Genomic DNA, 17,408 nt, shown 5'->3' with positions numbered 1-17,408 from the left:
TTTGGGGTGTCTTGAAACTATAATGCTCCTTACATTGAAAGCACAGACTATTCAAACATACCCTTGGTGACTCTTGGTGAATAGTTCGTAGATCTTCTGTAACAAAACCATAATTGCCAACATACAGTCCGTTTGTAATTGTCGTCGAAGCTCCGATAATAGCACTGTAATAATTCACATATATTCATCAATATAGCGAACCCCTCATAACGAGTACCACTTACAACGAGTTTTTCCACACAAAGCAAATCAAAATGCTCAACAAATACTCTCTTAACTAGTAGTATCTCGCATAACGAGCAATCTCATAAGTTTTCTTGATGCGTTTTTTGGTTTCGATGTGAAATCAAGATCACGATCGGTTAATATTGAGCATTTCTATAACTTTGCTTATCGCTTAGGCAAATGGGAGCTTCGTTTAATGTAAAACTATGTAAAACTAAACGTTTAATTTAAGGAGGAGATTATATAACTGTATATTGTATAACTTTATGATGTACAAGTGTGTGATATGATATCTCGTGAATACATAATTATAGATTTAATGCCATTTAATTTATCGTAATCTTTGAAAATTTCGTTTGTACTGAAAGATATTTATCACAAATATTCAATTTCGATAAAAAAAAATCGATAAAATATAGTAGGAAATGTCCAATAACTGAGCAACGAACTCTTCTTTCGACACAAACAGATAAAATATCGTTTAACTATTTTATTTTGCAGCAATGCAAGCGATGACTTGAAACTGTAGACTGAAACTGAAAAAATGATTGAATAATAATGACAGAGAAATAGTGAACTCCAATTATCTTCCAATACATCAGTAATTAGCCGGTCTCATGGTGCAGTCGTCAACTCGTACGACTTAATAACATGCCCGTCATGGGTTCAAGCCCCAAATAGACCGTGCGCCATACGTAGGACTGACTATCCTGCTATGGGGGGAAATCAATAAGTACACTGAAAGCCAAACCCACAAGTGGGTTGGTAGGCCTTGACCGGCATCGGTTGTTGAGCCAAAGAAGAAGAAGAAGAAGACATCAGTAATATGAAGACATTTTTTATGTTTTCCTATTTATATGTACATTCATACTAGCATATTTGTGGTTATGGAATCGATTATTTTACTTTTCACCGAAAAGTAAGACTTAATTGAAAAAAAACTCCCACATAATGATTGAGAAACGTATTAAACTCGTTATGAAGGGTCCCACTGTACCTTTGGGTAAGCAGTGTTGTGTGCAGCATGTGATTTTCAGCAATGAAAATAACTTTAAAGATTTTCCAGAGATGTCTGCAACAGGCGCTTATTATAAAGCCATAATCATTATTCTATGCTATGCTCAAAACAGACTTAACATATTAATCAAGACACAATAATAGAATCTGTTACAGAAGTACAACCTGACTCACCTGACTGACCTGAAGCAATGTCTCACTATAGATAACATCCTTCAGACTGTGCTTTAGACAAACTGTTAACGTACATTTTAAACACGAGCCAAGACTTTACTTTCCTTCACACTATGTATCTCATGCCTAACCATATGCGAAACTATTCACACTAATTAAAAATAGGTTATCTAGAGACAGAAACTGAATCTGGGATTGCTCGTTCCAACGGTTCTAATAAGAGATGACATTCAACAATGAGAAATAGTCACTCGTTCGTCTACAATGTCTGTGTCCTACGAGTCCGTAAAGCCTGGTTTTCCAGTTTATTTCTAGAATGGAATGTTGGTAAATCTAGAATGGAATGTCGATAACCTTTCATGCAATGCAGAAGGATACACTAAAGTTAGTAAAAATCTCGGATATACCATATAGATCGTAGGTCTATTCGTAACAAACGTATCTTCTCATAATAAAATATTTACCAAACCATTCCAGGGCATGCACTACACTTTCGATTGAACTATTGCATTTTTGAATCGATTATTAAAACCTCAGAAGCACAGGCCACTCCCTGTCAAATACAGGTGCCGTATGCGAATGCTCCAGAACACATACATAAACAATAAATGGACAAGCATAGGGCGAATCGAAATTTACAGCTGTTTATCGTGTGATACTCGATGTTGGAATCTATTCCTTACTTGCTCGAAAATGTTATCCTTTCAACTTGATAGCAAACTAATGGTATTTGCCGTTCGTCTTCATCATACACCAAGATCGGTAAGAAGCACGAGAGGTTGAAGAGTGATAAATTATGCTTCATTTCCTTTCCTTGCCGTTCAGCTACTTGTGATAAATGTTCTACTCGGTTTCATGTACTTTTCCTCAAGCCATGCACTGGTGCACCTGTTTCAATCATCAGATTCTGTTCCTTGCGCGAAAAAGAGCCACCATTAATATAGATTTCAATTAGTTACCAGCAGAAGGTACCCATGGTTGCTCACGCGAAATGCACCAACAACCAATGCATGAACTTCGTTTGAACTGCAATTTTTGTTTCTTCTTCTTCCATCACAAGATATAAAATTGCAAATTCCTTTCGTCTTGAGCTTGCTCGCTTTCGCTCTCATAAGCTTTTGCCAGTGGTACGCTCATGTCATCAGCTTTTTCTTGTTTCTGGGTGTACCACCTAGTACCAGAAGGTGTTGTCTGTCGCCGGACGTATTCTTGACACGTTTTGGTTGAGGCGGATTGCAGGCAATTTTGGGCTCTGCATGCGGAAAGCTGAAAGTGACAGGAATCATAAATAAAAGAATTAAGCACACACCATACGCGCCGTGCATGAGTGTCACCGACGGCACATGACGAACAGCCGTGTCTGAAGACGTCTGCCGGAGCCCGGAGCCATTCACCAAGGAAGAATCAGATCATCAGCACAACAAATGCGGTATTTGATGTGACATGCTTCACATATTCGGACAATTTGCTCCAGCACGTACAATCTGTCTCAATATTCGAAAACAAATGAAAAAAGATTATTCAACGGCTATCTCTTGCGGTATATCAGCTTTCCATTTTCTAACGAAACGGCTACAGAAGCGTTGGTAGACTGATAAAAGTTCTGCTGAAGCAAACCCGACTGTTGCGGGTATTATTTATGCCGATAACGTACTCTACTCAGTGAGAAGCAATAGAAATGTGTGTTGTGGGCGTTTTTCAACAAGTTTACAACCATCGTCTTCATTCCGTACAGTGATAAAATTTGGTGACTACGGAATGTTAGCATGGGGCCTTGCTATCCAAACAAATTCTTTACGGAGTCTAGGAATAGGGTTTTACAAAAATATGCACCCAAACAATATTAAAATACTATTCAAAAGAATGTGTCATGGTAGATTGTAGAAATAGAAAGTTTATTGATAAACCTTAAATTAAATTCAATAATACAAATGTAACTTTAACTGACAAATGTGGTTACTGAAAGTAGCAGGAGTGACATAATCAATTATTCTCAAATAGAGTTGGTGTCATGGGACATTTTATAAGACTCAATATTATGCCCTAGCATCATTGGCGTTGAATCTGAACAGCTAAGACGGTAGCACAAAATGAAGCACCAATTATGAATGATTTATAGAAACGCATTTTTTTTTTAAATCATTCCATAGCTTTTTGATACAAATGACACTGTTTCAATAAGATCATGTTGCTATTCTTCGCAGTAGGTCGTACTGTCTGGCAAATAGCTTTTTTTAACAACAAACTCTACAGCAGTCCTCGTGTTGTAGGAATTCAATGAAGGGAAAGCCAATTAGCAAAATGTTATAAAACCTACTGAAGCATGCTGCTGGTTTCTGCTCATCAAGCGTACAGTGTATCGGTGGTGAAAGTAGGTTAAGGATTCATTCATTCATTCATTCATTGCAACCGTCGGCTAATGCTACCCTTTGCAGAATTTTTGCAAATAACATCATGTCGTTGAGGGTTCAGAAATGTCCTCTATTATACTTTTCCAAAAAGGTTTTGGCGTATTCAATTACACAATCAATTATAAACTTTACATTTTTCCTTTTAAGTGTACAACACATTTCATTTAAAAATGCCATAATAATAAAAACAAATTATCCGATACGAACGACAAGAATAAAACAAATAATTATGTAACATAATAATTATTGTATACAAATTATTCCGATAATTCATGAAATTAAGAGCAATAAAAATGTAATATCCAAAAGAAAAAGCTCAATTTATTTGTTACACAAAATCATTCGCTAACAGACACAAGGATGCCTGTCTTATGATATGAGATCATAATTCATGACTCACCTCCCTAGCAAACAACTGATTAGGAAAACGTTGAAATCTATAACTGGAATCCTGAAACATCGGGCAACTTGTTAACATTGGCCGAAAGCGTGCCATTTACCGCTGCTCAGAAATGTCCGGAACACAGTCACCAACACGTAATTGGACTCCGCTTGGTAATAGCGCAAACATCAATAAAACAACTAATGCCTGCCTTCACATTCAACCTGGACGCAAATAATAAAAATCGATAACAATTATACGCTAGATTCCTCAACGCATGTTTCTGAACATTTTAGGGTCCTTTCTATTCTTAGAAAACTGCTATTCTCTTCTAAATGTAATACATTCCGTTTCTCGTTCTATAGAAATCGAAGAAATGCATTTCAAAGGAATGCTTCTGAATGAAGATAACTTTATAGGTTGTTTACTTCTGGTGAAGCCTTCTTCGCCATTCTTTTATATCGATAATATTAGTGGATTAAGATGTACTGCACTGCAAGATTTTCATTGCTAGGCCTTCCTAATCCTACAAGGAAACACTTCATTCTTGGTTACCGTGCTATTAGACCTAAACGCGGAAACTAATATTAGAACACCAGTTTAAAGCACTTGAGTTTGATGGGATAACCTTAAAAAAATAAAAATATATAAAAGTTAGGTAGCTCTAGTAGATTCACATAACCAACCGTGGAAACAACGATTTTACACATTTTATATACACCAATTATAACTACTTGGTATACTGAACATCAAAAGCACACACAGTTTCTATACGGACATTTTAAATAAACATTGCGGATGCGTTTCATCTTCACATTAAGACTCAATTCCAAAATTTAACTCTTCTGCTGTGGAGGATGGTATGAGATAAGCTTGAAGCTTCATGAAATATTCAATCCATAGTATGGCACTTGAAAAAGACTCTTATTCCCAACCTGTCGACATAAGACTTCATGATCTAGTTCAAACTCCTTTGGTACTTTGGGTAACCCGGCTAAACTAGCTGGTATATTTTATTTATCCATGATTTCCAGTTTACAGTTAACGAAATTTCACATCATCTTTTCACAGTCCCGGTTCTATCCTACTGGGAAAACTGTAGTAAAGACATTAAAACTCCACGACTTTTAATTACTCTTGGGATGTGGGGGCCTGTAAAAATTGAGCTTCAGTAGTAATTCAGCTTTAAAGCCCCAATGGTCACTTTACTGATATGATGGGTAAAATGACCATCAGAATGTCTTGTGTTAAGGGAAGGTAGGTAAAGACGGACACGTTAAGGGAAATGGTAAAAATCTGCGGATGTATAAGTGCAACGACCATGAAAATGTGCATATATTATCTTACACTGATGTTTTGTCAGCAAATGTGTTGAAACTTTTAAGTTTCCATCAATTTTTGCGTTTTTTAATGAATGAAAAACATGATTTTTTTCGTGCAGTTTTGAAATGTTCGGGTAAGACGGACACCTGATATGGGAAAGATGGACACCATGAAGGGTAAGATAGACACCTATAAAACGTTGGAAATTGAGGAGGTTTATACTATTTTAACATATCCTATTGCTTTCCAAATCGTGGTGCGTACATAAACTAATTCTAGGCCAATTGCAACGACGGTTCATTCAGCCATGAATTTAGAAATTGTAAGCGGCGCTTGCAATATATCGTAGAATGCAGCATCTAAAGTATTATCATGTCAAAATTCAACATTTGATATTTGTAATCCCATAGAATTTCTCATCTATTCCTGAAAGATGTAGTATCAATGCCTCATCTTTTTATTGCTTAAAGTTGTCCAAGTCGTGACAAGATATTGGATTTCGTGAAGCGCCTCATCAGCGTCGAGCGAGTAATAGCATAACGAATGGCTACTATTTTGACCGGTGTTTCATTACTCGCTTTTTTTAATACTTTTTCTAGTTCCTGATTGGTTTATAGCTTCGGAATACCCTTATTTAAGGTATTTGAAGAAATGTATTCATCACCAATTGATATAAGAAGTAAAATAAATCAATAAATTCGGTGTCCATCTTTCCCTACAACAAAGTGTCCGTCATTCCCGCTTTGGTGTCAGGATGTTCAAACCACCAGAAAACAAAATTTGTATTGCTTTCATTCTTATTTATTCGCTAGTTTGTTTCATTGATGATCACCACAACTCATTAATGAAATAAAACTTCCGGAAATATAAACAATACAAGTTGTAGAGATTAAGATCCGTAGTAGTCAAATTAGAACCACAAGGATGTTGTTGTTGTTGTTTTATTTTTTACGAGGCTTTTAGCATTCGCCTCTCGTATTTTAAAATTCAGAAATCACCAATACTATTTGAGTTAAAAAAAGAATTAAAAGTTCAAGAAAAAGAAGAAAAAAATACAAGAGTTCTTATGGTAATAGTGAAAGGTGAAAATTTTTGTTATTTCTAATGCTTTTTTCATATAAGTTATGTTTTTATAAATATGTTTATCCATATTTACTACACTTGTTTGTAGAGATTAGTTTCCTTTAAAATCCACAAGGATGCACATGATTTAAAATTGATTTTGTTGGTGGATTTAACCAATTTTGCATATATTATGCCAAAAATGTCTCAAATGTGTTGTTTAACTTGAAGTTAGGATGCTGCATTGTTGAATTATTCGAACATTAGCTTTTTCATGCATTAATGAGAAGTGTCCGTCTTTCCCGCATTGTCCGTCTTTACCTACCTTCTCCTTCATTTAAATTGTGTTCACTTAAATAGATTAAGTATCCGACCTCAACTATGACAGCTACGGAAGCGATGTTGCATCAACATCATGTTTTTATTGATAACAACATCTTCATAACATGATTTATAACATGACATGATGTGATGATAACATCATATTCATAACATGATCTATGTAGTTAAACAGTATATGTAGTCAAGTGTGTAGTTATGTAGTAAAACAGTTCATGTAGCAACTGTTACACAGTTGATGCAATAATGTCAATGCTTTGTATTCGATAGCATAACCAATGAGACCTACCCGTTCTCAGCACGGCGAGATGCTGGAAACCCCGTATCATTGATTGTTCTTTACCAAATTACTCTTCCTGGCGCATCATTTTGCTCGCTCGTTATCTTGCCATGGACCATTCCAGAGCATTCTTTTCTTGGATTTACCTTCTACTATCCTTTCAAACTTTACGCACATAATGTGAGTCAAAGCTTTCCGAGTTTCATTACGCTCGATTTACAACTGACTTTTATGCCGGAAATGTGTATCACGCTGCTCGACCATTAACATGCCCTGCCAGTCACCGACGAATAAAGCCATATCTACGATACAACCTCCGCGCAACGAGACGAGACTCGGCGCAATTCAATTTGTCCGCAACCGTTTGCTACGATGATGAAAAATGGAAAAAGACGTTTGATGATACTTCACCCGGCTGAGTGAAAATGTGTGAACCTATTTGAACGGTATGCTTCTCTTGTAAGAGGAAGTATCTGAGAATTGAGATAAATGAAGGATTACAGCAAAAAAATGACATCGTTTCTAATAATGAGCTTAAGTCACGGTAGCATTGAAAAAAAACCCGTATTTTTCGGGACTTCAAAAGAAATGTAAACATGGTATTCAGCACCATTCCATCAGAATGGGTTATTTCACTGCAGACCGTTTTGAATTCAAGCTTAGTATGTCCTTCCTATTTTCGCTTTTTCTGCGTATAATTAAAAGGAGAAATATGTCAAATGCGATATTTTTGTGACATTTTTGCGCTGGAAATTAAATTAAGCAACCAGTTGTAACATTCTTAGAAGGTTCTTAAACAGGTCGTTCGTTTTCGGCTTTGTTTTCCGAGACGACGATATCAGGTCGATTTTGCGTCATTCTTATGAATATGTCCCCATCGCCTGAGCTAACCTACCTCTCATCATTCTCTTCAAATTCTCGGCAGCAGATGCTGCTTCTTCCTTGCCATCTTTCAAACAAAGTTAATGTAAAAGCTGCCTCAGAGTATTGTGAAGAGAGAAAAAAGGAACTTCGACTTATTTCATTCCTTCAGTAAGATTTCATATAAAGTTCCTCTTGCTACCTCATAATTTGCTGTCCGTTTCGATCAGAGTCAGTGTTGCAGTATACTTTCGATCCTTGAGAAACTGCCGCTGGTTAATGCAAAACTTTCATGTTTTTTTTCACTCGCGTTGAACTTCTTCTAGCATCTACGTGTATTGTTAAAGGCAATAAGCGCACATTTGAACAATTTGTTTCTGTTAGTATTTACAGAAATTGTATTCATAAAACGTACACTTTAAAATATGTTTTGCTATTTTTTAAATACTGTTTTCACGTAATTGTTTGTAATATAAATTTCAATTATATGTACCAATGTCGCACCGTATTTAATTAGAGCTGGATTCTTAATGCATCTAAATTAATTTAAATTACATGCATTTTCTATTCTCTTTCTCTTCTTTACAAATAGATGCTACCGGGCATAACTAACCAACACGCGGAGCTAATTGCAGCACTACCAGCGAACGTGTGTTGTTGCCGCTGCAGCCCCAGCACCAACCTGATCGCACCCTTTCGTATGTCCCTGGCACCTTATTCGTGTCGTGGTGGTGTAACACGGTTGTTTCCAAGCGTTCCGAAGCAATGCTTCGCGGTTTAATCCAAGCGCACCTACTGTCTTCGTTTGTGTCGCCAGCGTTGCACAATAGCATCGAGGTGCGGACATTATGCTAGATTGCAACCGAGAACGACGCTCTACTAGCAGCTATGCGAACGTGCTTAACGTGGTGTTGCAGATTGCCACACTTCACCTGAACGTTGTCCTTGCGCTTTAGCTTCTCCTGGGTGCGTCGTCTGAATGAATGGATGATTCAAACCGTGAATATTTCTTTTCAAGTGACTTTTAGTCTGTCATGCGCGCATTGAAATTTTCTATCAAACTTAAAGTTGAAGTTGAAGATACATACAGTGAATGAGAAGACGCAACTCGGCACAAACCATTTTCGCGTACATCGGAATCACGAACGAAGACGACAAGTACGGTTCCGACTATCCTTTGTGGGTGCAGCCGCAGGAAGTCCTGGCTCGGTTGCTGAAACCCTCTTGGCAAGCTCCGACCGCCGAGTGGATAACATTATATAATGAGAGGTAAGTATTAAGTAAGCCGAATATTCCGTCTTGATGGTTAAACTCCACAGATACAGCGAAGTAGATGAATATTCATTCCCCTCCGTTCGAATGGGTGTATTTTGTGTGATACAGTAAACATATTTCTGTTCCAAAAAAAAAAAAAAAAAAACAATTTACGTTAGTTCCCGCCTAGCAAGTGCCCCTTCAATATTAAGTTCGACAGAAAGAAGAAATGTTTTCTTTTAGAAGGAAATTCGCTGAAGAAATGTGATAAGAATGTTACCCACAACTTAGGGTATGGGTTCATGGTGCGCCACAAAATATGCTACAAAACAATGGCTATCACCACAGAAACCACCAACAATATTGAAGAAACTCTCGCGGTGCCAAAACGGAAACTGTCTGCTGCTGTCTGCTTTGTAGCATTAGCGACGATTTCCTTTTTTCTTTGTAATCTGCGGCTTTTCCGCTAGGTGGTCCTGTTAAAATTACGCGTTGGCAATGTTTTAACAGACGAAAAGCTTGTTAAATTATCAACATGCTCCTGCCTGCTTGGAATCTTCCTAGAACAGGTCCTGCAACCCGGCCACTGGAAAATTAATCCATTTCGTCGAATTAGTATACCGCGGGAGGCAACACTTTGTTGGTTGTGTTGGAGTGTGTTACTATACTTGCTGAAGCTGGTTTCAATACTGTCCCCGATGGGGACGGAACGAACTCGAACAGCGCAAAACCTCAGCACGGGGAAGTCAAGGAAAACAAACATTTCATTCCGTAGAATGAGTCCGTTCGGTAAAGTTGAGTTAATACTTAATTGTGAAGATAAATCGTGTCGTGAGAAATGAGAATCGAAAGAAGAACAGACGCTTTATGTTTTGTGCGTTGTGCCGTGATTAATGGTTCCCTATGGTCGCGTGATGCGTGATTTTGCAGCACGCGCGTGCAACTTGAATTATTTAGTATTTCATGCAAGTGAAATGAAACACTTTGGAAGGGCACACTGGTCACATGTTTTGCTGTGGCCGTGTGTTGCCAAGAAAAGAAGCTCAAAGAATCCTTTTGCTATTTGAGATAAATCCATTTGAGGGTGAGTTGACGTTGTTACGAGACTAAGCGTTTCTTTATATTACAACGCTGGACCATTCATTTTGACTTGTAACCCTTAAGTTCATCGACTTGACCTTTCCCACTGATGATACTTTATGAATAGAAAAGTCACGTAGTCTCAAACGCTTAAAACGTTCCAGTATACAGAGCGATTGAATTTAATTAAGTCCTTTTAATAATTCTTTTGTCTGAATATCCCACGGCATTTTATGCTGCTGCCTTTCATCCTTCATTGTTGTTTATTAATAAATATTTAATCAAAGGTACGAAGAATATCAATCATCGTCCCTTCGGGCTATTTTAAGCACAGTACAAACTAAAACAAAAACGAAAATACATTCACAGACAATGATATCAAATGGTTCACTACAATATTGCAACGTACTACCTAACATTTACACCGCCAGTTGTCGATTCTTGTGCTTCTTTTCGGTCCTTCACATAGGCCCAAAACCAATTCAATAAACGCAGGTGATGCTAATAACTATCCAATTTTGAAACGCCGTCGTAGAGCAAAAACAGCCTATTCAACTACGAAACAATCGCTTCAAAACCCGGTTTACGTCGTAACATTTTTGCTGCGCTTCTCAGAACGACCTATGACCAATTCCATTTGTGACTGTGGGAGGAGAGTATTTTTCCTTGCGTGCTATCGTCGCTCAGGCGGCAAAATGAATTGAAATATTAGAAACGAAACGATTCGTTAACTCTACGCATAGCATTTCTCCTTTTCCTCAACGTTTATTGAGCACCGGAAACATTGCGCAACAGCTGACTGTTCGAGTTTTATTAGATGATCAAGAATTTGAATTCCCTCTGTGGAAACATTCTGGGAAAGGATTCCGGATATTAGTTTCCAGGAGTCACTGAAATTGATTCACCATGCGTACAGTCGGTGTTGAGTTGCGGAAGACTTTCAGTTTCAGTTTCTATCCAAAAAGTGCCCCTGTGCATTTGCTTTGGCTCATTTCATTTCCATGGCTTCCAACGATGAGGTTCTAGAGGAGGGGACATTTAATGGCCTTACCAGTTGCCGACTACTTTCCCAGTCAATGGGTTAGCCCGTAGCTAGTATAGCCCATCACCACGCTAAGATAGAGAAGATTATGTAACGAAAAATTCGAAAATCGACATTACTTCCTCACCTACAAACGGCACAGCTGCAAAGTTGTGTGTATCGTGGTGATATGCTTGCTCCTTGCCGACCAATAAACCGTACTTGCGATGATCCACCACAACGATGACAACGATGCTCGCGGTGAGCCCGCCCCGCCATGGGACGCGCTGGGTACGAGTTAAATATGCCAGAAAAGATAAACCCCACTGGTGCGAAACAATTTCGACACAAATGTATGCCATTCGCTACCATGTTCGGCCCAATTGGAATCCCGTCGGGTATTGTGTGTTGGATGCGCGGGAGCAAGAAAAAAGTGCTTCTGTTTGAGCGTCCGTCTTCGTTACATCCCTCAGCGAACGTTTCAACTTTGCCCGCCAAAAAGGGTTTGTCAGGAGGTCAAATTTTCCCTTGAAACGTTTGCCAGTGGCTAAGGGGCAGCCATCATGCATCAAACACGGTACCAGAGATTTTTTGGAAAGTTTTATTTTTTTTTTAAATACATTTTTTTTCACAATAATATTGTTTTTGTTTTACATTCGCTTAGCCAAGCCCGTAGTTGTTTCTGGATGTTTTTGTTTGTGTGCTTTTGCAAACTTCCGGCGCAGTGACAGAATTAAAAGAAAAAAGCGATACGACAAATTGTTAAAACTGCTTTCACGGAACTGCATACACCATACAGTCACACATGTTTGGCGTTCGCTTTTGTTGTGTGTGTGCGTGTTCCGCTAATGTGTAGCAAAAGTTTTGCCCGCGAGGATTAAAATTCGGTACGAGCAGACATCGTTTTCCATCTTTCGATGATGTTTCAATTCCAAACGTCAGCAACAAACTTTCGTTGCTACGTTTGGCAGTGTAGCTGCCGAAATTCATTAACATTGCAGGATTATGTACCCATGGAATGTTGGGTTATGTTGGCCTGAAGCACGCTCAGCAAGCAAAAATGAGTGAAATTCGGCATTTTCTGCAAATTCCAAAATTACTGTCTCTGTTGCATAATGAAGTTTGGAACATATGTTCCTTAACTTTCGTAAGCAAGTGTGTATCATGGAAAATACTTAACAGCTTAATAAACTTCTTTTTATCGACTTTATTTTGAGAGTTAAATTAGTCCTTTTAGTTATCACCACTCAATAATAATTCCTTTTTCCTTTCCACAGGTCGACGAATTCCGATTGCACTACCAAACACTGGCGCACTGTCCCGTAGAAGACACACGCTGTACATCCGTTCCGCCATAATTATATTCATTCTGTTCGCGTTCCTGCAGTTCCATGTGATAAACTATGGTAAGCATACACTTTGCAAGAAGGATTTACCGCACCGCAAGGGGATATTCTTTGCACAATCACCGTAAGTGCACTCATCCATCGGCTTTACTTTCCCGTTTCTACGCAGACTCCTCCGACAGTGGATCCAGCGATAATGCCAACTATTCCACGGCAGCGATCCTGCAGATGGTGCCACCGGTATTTCATAAGTATTTGACCGGAAAACCTCGCAACTCTACGCACGGTAAGTATTTGCTAGCACTGCCAACAGCGGCAACGCCGATTCGGAGGTCAAAAATGTTGGTGAAAGTATTTAACACCGTTGTGGTGGATTTCGTCGAACCTAGCCCCCTCACTTGCGCTTTGTGTTGCCAGTTAGTCTCTGTGAACCCTTGGAAATAGTTCCAGTCCGCCTAGCAATGCCGGCTAGTAAAAACTACAGCTACTATCGCACTAGATTGTTGATGAATCATTTATCATTCACTGTGCTTGCTAGAAGTAGAAACATCACTTGCTCCAGCGGGCGAAAACAGGACGACCGGTGTTACTAATATTAATGGAATAACGTAAACTTTTACGATGTCGTTCCTGTCAGCAGTACACGGGTTGGGGGTGCACCGAAGCATCACCGACACTCGTGCTGGTTTTTCAACAAGCGTTTGGGTGGAGGGGGGATGATGAATAATTTCAGCTCGATAAGTTCGAACGACTCACCGGTTGCATGCTGTTAAATATTAAGCATCCATCAGCAACTCAATTACCATCCGGAAGACGCCTAATCCCCTGGAAGCTAGTTTTGTTTTACAACACTTATAGCACGAATTAATTATAAACAATCGTTGCAAAAGTTCAGTGTACAAGGGGTTCCTCGTAGCTGAACGCTCGTGCATGCTGCCTGTTCCACGTGCTTCCTTAAACGAAGGAAATATTTATTTTCCACCTACTCCTATCTGGAGCAAATCTTGTACAGCAAAAAGTATAAGAAATACAATCAATCTTATGCACATATTTCATGGATGCTCTGAACAAAGATCTAAACCGTTTGGTGAAGCTTTCCTCAGATTATACTTTCCTTTCCTTCCAAAGCTACATTTGTTACAAAAAAAAAAATAAACTACACGAGAAACCAAGTTTACGGTGCTATGCTTTTAGCTTTTACGTCTTTCGCCAGCGGCAAAATGGTTTTTATTGGTTGACTGCGAGTTGCATAATGGAACGGAAACTGAATTCTCTTTTCGTTTTCATTTCCTCCACTCGCCACTTGCATTTGTGCTAGCCGTGTTGGCGTTTATCCTGGAAGGACAAAACTTTGATAAAGACCATAACACCATTTGCAAAGCGCTCGATAATGTGAGGAACGCGCAAAAATGCAACGAATTCAAACGAATTCTACAGAAAACTCGAACCCCGACGAACCGCAACGGCAAAGCAGGCCATTCCGTGCCCACGACACGAAAAAGTGTCACTTTTGATGGGAAACGTGTTTCGCTGTGCTGCGCCTGCTATTTTGGATTTTGTTTATTTTTTGTTCGCTTTTACCTCAAGGTGGAACAAAATTGGTTTCTCATCAAATTCACGGATCGGACGTAAAACTCAAAAACAGACACGCTACTGGGCAGCACGTCTATGATGAAGTGTAAATGTTTCGTTTGGTAATATTAAACAACTTTTAAAACGCTGATAATCCACGTTTATTTTTCTATGTTTATACTAGTTTCAGTGCATTTTATTTAGTTTTGAAGTTTCAATTGTATTTTCTTCTCCTTTCTTTTCGATCGTATATTAGGTCAAAATGGTACACACTATGCTGGCGATGGGCCAGGACGGCCAACATTAGCGACATCATGCGCATGATAAATCGCTACAACGACCTCCAGACTGTTCTCAACGAGGACATCTACGGTCCATTACAAAATGATTCTGTGATAATAGTAGTGCAGGTAAGCTCGGAAATTGAATGATATCGATAAGAAGGGGAGACGCTAGGTTAGGGTAGTGTTTGCTAAACGAATCTTCTAGCGTGTCGGTCGCTTGTGTCGGGAGCCTTTAACTGACACGCTGTTCAGTCGTAGCTCGTAGCTTCCGGTTGTGCGTTTTCCGATTACCATTAGCTGTTGCCGCTGTATCTGTTGCACCCGCTGTGTGTCATCCCGGTCGTCGTCGTCGTCGTCGTCGTCATCCGGCACATCGATCGATCTATCCCGACTCAACCGTCGACGGATGAGGTAGACGTAGTAGTGGTGGTAATGGTGGTAGTGGTTAAAGAGGACGCAGTTCGTCCCGGTCGGAACCTGCCCAGGGTGCGCTGCTGTTCCAGTGACGCAATCTTTGCCGCTGTGCGTACTATAAACGCGCTGGTCAGCATGTCATAGGGTCGGATCTGCCAAATGTGCTGCGATGGGTAGTCCTGGTGGAGGCGGGTGATCCGGTTGCGTGCTGGATCACCGATGCGTATCCGTGGCCACCGTGGCTCGTGCTGCAAAGCTTCCGTCAGCAGGTTCCAATGATTGGCATAGTTTACGCTGGACCTAAGATGGATGTTAAAATCATGTGGACACTCCACCTGGTGCCGCACACCGATCCGACGTGACTCAGATCCGGGCAGCAGGGACTGCGGGTGGCGATACAAAGAGTAAAGAGAGGATAGAATATATTCATTCGACCGATGACATGCGCTCAAAGCAATCAATTACGCCGTGCAACGTGCCACGGACGTCCATGACCGTCCCAGCGGAGATGAGAGATCGTAACAAAACCAAAGCCGCCTAGGCTAGGTCCAACTTACTTCACTTACCAACACGGTGGGCCAGAACTTTCTGCGCGGAACTCGACTGCCCAGAAGCTTCCGAAGCATTAGCTCGCACAGGCTGAAAAGCGTGTCCGGTGTAGTGTGGGCGCTCCGAGGAATCCTGCCCATTCATAAACGTAACGCATGTAACGAAAGAGGAAGGAATAGGTAGTACTTTCTAGGCATTAATTTGCAACCAACGCGTGAAGCTGAACCGGTGCATCGATCGTCAGCGCCCAGTGTCGCGAGTGTTTAATGGCGCTCCTAACATAAAGCTAAATTACCCCGCCAGTCGCAACAGTGCCCTCCACCGCCCAGATCTGGGCGGAATAAATAACTTCCATAATTGGTTCAGGTTATGCAAGCACAGGCACCTTCAGAGCCAGACGGGATACCAATTTCCTGCCACTACTTTCCCTGCGATGTTATATTAGTCAAATGGTTTGAATGCAGGATGTTGAATGCAGGCGAGAGTGTATAAGCTGCCAAGGCCGTGAGAATGATTGCAAAGTTGGCCCAGAGACGATGGAAATATTCAATTCGAATTTGAAAAAGCTTGCACACAAGCATTACAAGACAAACCGTGATCACTGTGAGTTGTGATAAATGAGTCAACCAAATGTTTGCTTTTGCCACAAACAACCCTTTAGTGGTTGAACAATCCTCCAATCCAATAGTTGGGTAATTAAATTCATGTTGAAAACCAACCACACAAAATAGCATGTACATTGAATGAATGCTATGAAAAGGATGTATGAAACTAGTGAAACCACAAACACACAATCTATTGCTCGTGGTTGCCAAGTAGTTAAATTCAAATTTCTGTTACATCTCACTTCACACTCACTGCTTAGGCTAGTAAATTTGACCAACACAAAACACACCCCGCAACATGAACATGACTGACCTGCGCCGGCTACTGTACAGCTTGCACTTTGGCTCGAAGCTAACCGGAAGTTTGAACTTAATCACATTCATTACACTATCCGGTTCACCACGTTACGATGCTGTTGCGTATCTGTTTCCAAACCGTACGCTTTTGGAACGTCCATTAATCGGGGGAGGTGGCCCACAATCGAAAGCACTTAAAAAATAAAGCTTCCACCTGGGCAGCTGAACCGAAACCGAGTTCCGTACCGATCGTTGCAAGCACCAGGCTCGAAATGAAATCGATTCGCGAGCTCCAACTTTTTTGACCTGTCAACGTCAACAGTATTCCCGTTGCTTTGTTTCCCTTTTTTTTGATTTTGAGCCTTTTAGTACTCCACTCATACATTGGCGGTTTTCGATGGATGGGTTATGGTTCGATGGTCGCTTTTTCAATAATACCGTTCGTTTGGTTTACGACCAAGTCCGAACAAAAGCAGAGCAGTGCCCATACGGGACGCCTTTCACGATAAAAGCCGTACCCTAAACACACCGTTGCTTGTGTCATCCAGTGTTTCAGGCAAGCGAAGGAACTATTATAATTCCGGACGTCCTAAATATGTCCGTTTCATGTTTTCGCAAACTCACCTTCGCCGGATGCCCGTATATTCCGTCCAAAGTTTGAGGCATTGCTGTGGGATTGAGGGTGGGGGGAGGGGGATTCATCATGGTAGGAGAGCAGGGCTTGCCATGAAGGGAAGGTAGCTCACGGGATCTGATAATCGAAAGTTTATCGTTTGCGCCCCTTAATATTGGGGACGTTATTATAGGTCAGGATGTGTGGTGGTTCTAAAAGAATGGAGTGGAGGGCATGTGGGAATGATTTGAACCAACTCCAGTCAAAAACTCAGTCATTGTTGATTTGGATGAATAACT

At 40.1% G+C, this 17,408-nt stretch overlaps 2 protein-coding genes across 2 annotated transcripts; one reads left to right on the top strand and one right to left on the bottom strand.

Annotated features, from left to right (window-relative positions):
- The first annotated feature begins 8,664 nt into the window (after window positions 1–8,664).
- On the top strand, window positions 8,665–14,671 carry LOC121603353. Its single transcript, XM_041932014.1, has 4 exons — window positions 8,665–9,343; window positions 12,707–12,835; window positions 12,945–13,061; window positions 14,604–14,671. The coding sequence occupies exons 1-4, from the start codon at window positions 9,337–9,339 to the stop codon at window positions 14,669–14,671; spliced, it is 321 nt and encodes a 106-aa protein (XP_041787948.1). The 5' UTR covers window positions 8,665–9,336.
- Window positions 14,672–15,023: 352 nt separating this feature from the next.
- On the bottom strand, window positions 15,024–16,693 carry LOC121603355. The gene is made up of 3 exons (XM_041932015.1): window positions 16,513–16,693; window positions 15,612–15,726; window positions 15,024–15,428 (listed from the first exon to the last, which is right to left on the bottom strand). Exons 1-3 carry the CDS (start codon window positions 16,581–16,583, stop codon window positions 15,024–15,026), a joined length of 591 nt encoding a protein of 196 aa, XP_041787949.1. The 5' UTR covers window positions 16,584–16,693.
- Between the last annotated feature and the right edge of the window lie 715 nt (window positions 16,694–17,408).

Source organism: Anopheles merus, unplaced genomic scaffold, assembly GCF_017562075.2.
Source record: "Anopheles merus strain MAF unplaced genomic scaffold, AmerM5.1 LNR4001156, whole genome shotgun sequence".
Lineage (NCBI taxonomy): Eukaryota > Metazoa > Arthropoda > Insecta > Diptera > Culicidae > Anopheles > Anopheles merus.
This window is presented reverse-complemented; position numbering and strand designations above follow the sequence as displayed.

What these genes read in the sequence shown, in the direction of transcription:
- LOC121603355 (XM_041932015.1), bottom strand. Translation starts at nt 16,583, where the DNA reads ATGAATGTGATTAAGTTCAAACTTCCGGTTAGCTTCGAGCCAAAGTGC. An exon ending in CTGTACAGTAGCCGGCGCAG is followed by an intron (nt 15,727 to 16,512) that starts GTCAGTCATGTT and finishes ATGAATGGGCAG; the next exon opens with GATTCCTCGGAGCGCCCACA. An exon ending in AGTTCTGGCCCACCGTGTTG is followed by an intron (nt 15,429 to 15,611) that starts GTAAGTGAAGTA and finishes CGCCACCCGCAG; the next exon opens with TCCCTGCTGCCCGGATCTGA.
- LOC121603353 (XM_041932014.1), top strand. An exon ending in GTTCCATGTGATAAACTATG is followed by an intron (nt 12,836 to 12,944) that starts GTAAGCATACAC and finishes GTTTCTACGCAG; the next exon opens with ACTCCTCCGACAGTGGATCC. An exon ending in ACCTCGCAACTCTACGCACG is followed by an intron (nt 13,062 to 14,603) that starts GTAAGTATTTGC and finishes ATCGTATATTAG; the next exon opens with GTCAAAATGGTACACACTAT.